Genomic DNA, 7,504 nt, shown 5'->3' with positions numbered 1-7,504 from the left:
AACAGATCTATGCATTCACTGATGAGAAATACGGAAAAAGCTCATGTAGATAAAAACAACGTGGCTGTGCGCTGTGCATTGTTATATTTTGCTGTTTTATTGCGCCACAGAAAGCAACACATGTTTAACACGTGCGTAAATTATTGTAACGATTGCAATTTGAGATATATGTTGGCGTCGTGTACGATTCGTCAAAATGTTAAACAATACCGCGTTGTTTTTACAGTTCTGCTGTTTATGATCGTCGGCGTTACTGTTAAACTTCGTTACTGGTTGCGATCATATTTATGCAAACAAAAGCGAAAAATGCGTTCTTTGTGGACATCACATAGCCGTATATATCATCACACGGAACGAAACGCGCAAGGTGGCGGTGTATTATACAATTCAAACGTTAGACAGTTAGGCGCAATTTATTCCTTGCGCATAGCATTTTCACGTAGCCGTCGAAAGTTTTAGATTGAAGCTAAAGATATCATATCCACAGCAACTAGCGATAACCTTTTTAATTTTTAATTATAAGGATATGTGTCGGATAAGGACGTTGTGTCGATGACGCCTCTTGAAGTGGAGTTAACATTGGCATTAAGCCAATTAATTATGAGCATATGAAAACAGAGAGGAAGAAAGATAGAGAGCTCTGACGATATGATTTATTTGCGTTGCTGATATTTAAAAATTAGATCGTGGATATGCATTCCAGAGCTCGAGAGACTAAACACATCCATCAACACAATTTAAACAGAAGATGCTTGTATTAGTTGTTACGTCTAAAGTAGTTATGAACACACAAAATTGTGACAATTCGTAGTTGATATTAAGAATGTGTGATTCCAATCCGATTCTTGAGAAAATCAATTTTTTCTTACAGAAATCGATGTTTCTTAATCGATACTGACACGAATCGATTGTTTTGAGGAAGAATCGATTCTTGATTTGTTGATATACCCAATCGTTGATTTTGTTATACTTTATACGGAAGTCACACTGTTTTTATCCAATTAAGATATTACTTTAGATTTGTGTAAGAATTATGGAAAGAATTATGGATGGCATTATGGAAGAATTATACAAGTAATAATAAATGTAGCTGTAAGCCAAATTAGAATTTCCACGAAGAACTAGGATTTCAGCTGGTCTAGTCATTTTGGCTTAAATGTTGTCTTTCTTGACAAGATATAACATGATTAACATTGGAATTATTAGATATATTAGATTTATATAGAAAAAAGGGTTTATCTTTTTATTGTACGATTTTTCATTTCAATATTTAGCAAATTGATTCCTTTAAGCCTTCAAGTGATATATCTAGAAAAGTGCTAATATATTAAATTTCTTTCGATTTACTTAAATTATATTGTACTTTTTAACTCGTAGCAAATACAAATTATATATATTTTGTATACTGTTCTTAAAAATTCTAAAATTTAAAAAAAAAACTGGCAATAAAGAGAAAAGAAATGTATATGTTTGTTAAAGAAAAAATTTACCTTGAAGGGAATAGCACAGCCAATTTAAATCACCACTGAAGAGATTATTTCGATTTATATAGTAAACAGATTTTAGTTATTTTGATTCCATGTCGACTCAAGAATCGTTTTTTTTTATTAAAGAATCGCCAATATCTAGTTGATATTGTTATCTATTGTTTTGAGAAACAAGCATCGTGGATATGCATTCCACGATCTAATTTTTAAATATCAGCAACACAAATAAATCATATCGTCAGAGCTCTCTATCTTTCTTCCTCTCTGTTTTCATATGCTCATAATTAATTGGCTTAATGCCAATAACAAAGCCTTATTGAGAAAAACAACTTCGTAGAAAAAAGAAATACGTATAATATCGTCTATATCTTCGTTTACATGCTTAATTATGAATAATTAATGCGCGCAAAAAGAGTGACAATCGAAGATCAATGAAGATACTGGTTGCCGAGCTGAGAATTAGAATCATGGAGATTTGCTGCGGTGACAATCATGAAGTCATTACACGGTAACAGGTTTTCCATTTTTTCTCATTTACTACGATGGTAATTGATTGAAAAGGAAAGGAAATACCGGGAGCCGTATCTATGTCATTAACTATTAACTACACCATTACTCATAACATTTATGTTGTGGTTGACGGTGATTTACATTAATCATTCTCACCAACTTGACATTACCGTGAATGGTATGTTATTTGGCGGATCTAATACAATTCTCCGCTCATGTAAACTTTGCGATTTTCTGCGCGTAAAATACGCGAAACGAGTAACACCGGATTTTCGTAAAATTACAAACTTACAGACAAATTTCTTGGAAATCGTGATTCGTATTACCGTAATTCGTACCATTCTAATTCTGTTCAGTAATGCATGCTTAGCGTTCAATTATCTGAGAATGTTCCGCAGCGATTCTTTCGATTAAGGACTTGTCATGCAAGAGCAATTCGCGATAAAGTTTATAAATAAATGCAACTAAATTCTAATTATACAGTTAAATTCCTCCCTTTTTATAAGTAGTTACAAAATTCGTTGTGTCGTCATTCGCGATACGACACGAGAAAGTCAAACGAGACAATCATCGAGATATACTGAGAAAAAAATGGTTAATCTCACTAAAAATAATTGTTATTTTTTGCACCGATATCTTATCTTATAATATCTTCTTGTTGTTCTAACAAAAAAGTATAGCAGTAACAATATGCACGTAAGATTATTACCACTAATATTATGTAATATTTACTACAAAAAAATATTTCTGATAATAATGTTTTTATTATATGATTATACACTGAGAGAAATAAAAATATCTAAAAAATAAAAATATTAATTTTTATTGGTATTAATAACATATTTACTTAAATCTAAGGCTCTTTAAGAAAATGTATATTTTTTTATGAAAAATATTTATTATGTATATTTTTTTTTGAAAAATATTTTATATTAGTATAAATATAAATATGCTATTACCCACTGAATAAATATTCTTTCTTATTTCTTAAATATTTCTTTTTTCGGAATAACAATAAATGCCAAACACTTTTCTCTCAGTGAATGAACGCCGACCTGTATCAGGATGCTATTTCCAAAAATGCGTTTCTCCGATCCACAAGAGTAATATCTATAGCTATCCGCGATTTTCTCGCAACTACCCCGAGACGCCCTTTTCAAGTCGTGCGTAGGGCAAGGGAGGGAAAGGAAGACGATGAAGTTCCTAACTTAGAGCTGGGTCAGGTAGAGGAAAAAGGTGACCGCCAGAACGAGGAGAGGCGGAGAAGAATCCGCAACTTTCCTCGGGGGTTGCTATCGCGGGCTGCCAGGTGATTCACCCTCGCGAACTTTGAGCAGCTGTCTTTTACTTGTTATCCATCGTCGATCTTCGCGTCGGTATTGGATCGGCGGGTCATTACGGCTCGCATCTTGCGTTACGTGGAACAGCGTGACCAGATGTTAGCTATTGTGCGTACATTGCGTTGCATACGTACGTGCACTGATAGCGATATCCGGTTATACCTGTAATAATTAAGATCTCCAAAACGTGCGCGATGGATTAAGATTGATCCTACGGAGAGAGAGCCGTCGTATTCTCTCACTAATCTTTTCGCAGGGCTTATTATCTTAATAGTGACTTTCGCCACACACACAGAAATAACGATTGACTGCGAAAAAAGATTGACTGATTGTTTGATTGATCGATTGACTGATTGATTGGTCGTTCATTTATCGTTTTAGAACAGTCCCCTAAGAACGTGAATACAATTATAAAAAAAAGTCTTAAGACATTATATATAATTTATATTTACACATGCAAAAAAACGTAAATATTTTAATGGAAGAAAAACGACTGTAGTAAATGTACTCATGCTTAAATTTAATATAAAAGAAACTCTTACGTACTCTAAACAGTACTATTAGAGTATTAGAGTAACTTTGTACTTATATTACTTTGTAGCAGAAGATTTTTTATCAGCCAATGTTAAACTTTATAATAAATTCCTAAATGGACGAATGTTTTGTGGAAATGAGTCCCATATTGTGTTTGCTGAAACTAGCAATGACTTATAATATATACAAAGAATAAAGAAAGAGAGAAAGAGAGAGAGTTAAATTTTTGAAACGTTTCACGAAATATCTCGTCGAAATTTCAGGGCTAGGTCTGGGACCGCACACGCCGGAAGAAGCTGCTGTCCTGGCGGCCGCCGCGGCAGCATTACATCACCACCATCAAGGCCCCGGCGGCCCTGCGATGAGGCCTCTGAGGCCACCGCTGCCACCGGGGATGCTCCACGCATCGCCCCATCCCTTGGCCACGCATCACCCTCTCGCAGCACCGCATCATCCCCTTGTGCCGCCTCACCATCCAGAGGAGGACGGCGTCGTCGACGACCCGAAGGTCACGCTCGAGGGCAAGGAGCTCTGGGAGAAATTCCACAAGCTCGGAACGGAAATGGTCATCACGAAGAGTGGCCGGTAAGTGTCAACGTCGTCGTCGTCGACGACGGCCGCCGTCGTCGGCGTCATTACCGTGATTACGATTCCACGTCGCTAATTGAACGATCGCTGCGAGAGACACCGAGAGCGGAGCAATCAGGATGCCGTTTCTACCAAGTTTCATCGCGAGCGCGTTCACGTAAACACGCGACGTCTAACGGACGTCGAGTGGCCGTGGCGTTCTTTGGATCCCGAGGTTCTGCCGATGGCAGTACGTTATCGCAGACCACGGCTCGACGCAAAATTTCACTCTGGATATCTCAATGCGGCACAGAGGACATTACGCGCATTACGTTTTAGTTAAACGCCAATTTGCAATGGCGCACATCGTTTTCGTCGCGCGATACGAGGAAAGTTATTTTTATCAGCGAGCAGAAGTATCAGAGGATAAGCCTAAGTAGTTTCTCACGCTTCGGTCGGTTATCTTTCTTCCTACCGAATTTGAAGTCATTTAAAAGCGGCTGTTCATGGCAAACAGCGTCGGTGACAAAAAATTGTGATTGTTGCCTTCGAGAGTATTATGTCACATGTTATGAACTAGTCGTAACAATGACTATTGAAACATATAAGAAGAAAATACACTTTATTTTGAGAAATTTGTGGTAATCAGAATTATATTAAAGAGATTGAGTGCAACGTATCAAGATTTTTTCTTTTCTCGAAGAAATTTTGACAAAACTGTATTTTAATATATGTTTTTACGATAGTTATTCTTAAGACGAATTTAAAGGCGATTAAAGAGCATTTGAGTTTTAAAAAATATTAGTAGGAATGAATTTTTCAATTTTCAAAGTTATTTTCCTGGAGAAAGAGATCTCGCGCCAACTATACACGGAAAGAATATTGTAATAAAAATTGCGTTAAAATTATATTTTTTACAATGTTTTTTGTAAAGTTGGATTATTATAACAAAATTGTAGTGAAAATTATTATGGAAATAGTAAATTTGACGATCTACCTGATATACGATATAAAAAAAGCAATTACAATAACTTTGTAGTCAAAAGTGCATAATATTTTTATACGAGTATATAGTAGTTTCGATCATAATTCTATGGTCCGAGATTGTAGAAATTTTGTTGTAATTTTTGTTACGATATTTTCTCCGTGTATCTCTGATTTATTAATTTCACGAAAAAATTACATTTCACACCCGATAACACCGTGTCTCGCGTCATATATTGTGTACGAGACAAAGATGTCGAGAGGTTTGAAATGTCCACGAAACATTAAACTTATTCCGACTCCCTGCTCTGTCTCCACCCTCTCATGAAACATGGAGTAACGTAAAGTCGCGAAAAGATTCACGTCAGCGGGGTGGTGGTCTATTAGGCACAAACTTACGCGTGTAGGTAGTTTCTCGGTGAGCTTTACACTTTCCATTATTGCGAGTCGCGCGCACAGCGCATAACACGTGTCCCCGCGCACTCCCACGATCTCGACGTGCACGTGCACGAGGGAACGTCGCGGTGATACTTCCTCGATGACGTGTAGTAGTGCCAGAAAAAAGATATCATTGCAAAGTTGTCGGGTCCCTCGGTCGTCGTCGTCGCGAGCAATTGAAACTCCTCACCCCCACCGTCGATCACCCTTTGCTGCCCCCTCCACTCGCCCCAGCGCCCTTTAGCCTTCTCTTTCTCCTCTCACTCCCTTGAAGCGCGACTTATCTACCTCACCCTATTCCACGAAGTTATGATCGCGGTTGTAGTGGTGGTAGTGGTTGCGCGCCGCACTTTTCGTAGCAAAGAAAATAGAGCCTGATGTCGAGGGCGGCGGGCGAGCAAAGCGAGAAAAAAGAAAATGAAACAGATAGAGAGGGAAGGAGTGACGAGCGAGCGAGTAAGCGAGTGAGTTGCTCTTCCGCGGCGATAGGTAAGCCAACGCGAGGCGGGCAGGTATATCGGGTCTGAATGGAGACGACAGCAAACTATAATAGCCGAGAATAGAGCACGCGCCCGCAACGAAAGGGTGAGCATATACGCTTACATATTTCATGTGCGACGCATACAGGTGCTAAAGCGCGCACTCGTGTTCGTATGTACGTGGATTACGGCCACACCAACGGCAACGTCGGACGCGCCCTTTGCGAGTGTGTATGTACGCGCGGGGGTGCGCGCTGACGTATCGTCCGGATTAAATCTTTCTCGCTCTTTGCCTTCGATCTTCGATTAATACGCTTTCCCCGGTCTCGCGAACATGCGTCGCATTTGCTTCTCTAATTTGCGTCATTAGAGTACCGACGAGAACAGACGCGAGGATTACACAAAGCCCATGTCACACTACGGATTAGAGATGAAGGATTGTGAATTGAAGATTAGATTTTGACGAATCAACGAACTTCGGTCTTGTGGCTCGCTTTGTTCCAATTGGTCAAGTTTCAATTTTTAATCAGCAACACTCTGTCTCTAATAGTGTGACATAGTGTGACGTGGGCTTTAGACGTTACGAGAGTTCAATAGTACGGTCTGAGTGTTTGTTGCCGCTAATTGTCACTCTCTTAAAATGAATCAAACATCACTGAAAATAGTGAATATACACTGATTGCAGTTATAAATATAGCACTGAAAGTGCTCAGTGCTATACTTATAACTGATATCAGTGACTATTCACTTATTCGCTTTAAGAGAGCAATGTGTGGCTGTTCATAGGTGAATGAAGACTGACGAGAGTTTATTTTGTCGAAAATTTGGACTTAGTATCAACTCAATGCAACATATTTGCTTCATAAATGTAACACAAATGTAAAATTTCCATTACCGATTGTCTCACGTCGTGATACTTAAGAAAGCCTGTCTATCCGAGTCGAAATTTTGGCCGTATATTAAACCTTGAATTTCAATGCAATAGGAGCTAAGTTAGCAAAGCAGGTTTAATTCCAATGATACAATTTACTCCTACTTTGATTCTGATAATGTTTCTCTTTTTATTTTCTTTAGGATCAAAATTAAGATAACTAGATTTCCCAGCTCTGAATTCGGGACACTTCATAAATGTGTGAAGCGGGGGGGGGGGGGGGGGGGGGAAAAA

The 7,504-nt window shown here is 38.3% G+C and overlaps 1 protein-coding gene across 5 annotated transcripts in view; it reads left to right on the top strand.

The window, feature by feature from the left end:
* LOC116854089 (optomotor-blind protein) overlaps positions 1–7,504 on the top strand; it is a 132,044-nt gene that overhangs the window by 9,929 nt on the left and 114,611 nt on the right. For all 5 annotated transcript variants that reach the window (XM_032835636.1, XM_032835633.1, XM_032835635.1 and 2 more), the window contains exon 2: positions 4,135–4,456. In XM_032835636.1, coding sequence (XP_032691527.1) covers positions 4,135–4,456 — 322 coding nt within the window. The remainder of the gene's footprint in view (positions 1–4,134; positions 4,457–7,504) is intronic.

Source organism: Odontomachus brunneus, unplaced genomic scaffold (assembly GCF_010583005.1).
Source record: "Odontomachus brunneus isolate Ranch 3 - 2012 unplaced genomic scaffold, Obru_v1 Obru_scaffold_008, whole genome shotgun sequence".
Taxonomy (NCBI): domain Eukaryota; kingdom Metazoa; phylum Arthropoda; class Insecta; order Hymenoptera; family Formicidae; genus Odontomachus; species Odontomachus brunneus.
The sequence above is the reverse complement of the archived record's forward strand: the minus strand, read 5'-3'. Positions and strand labels throughout refer to the sequence as shown.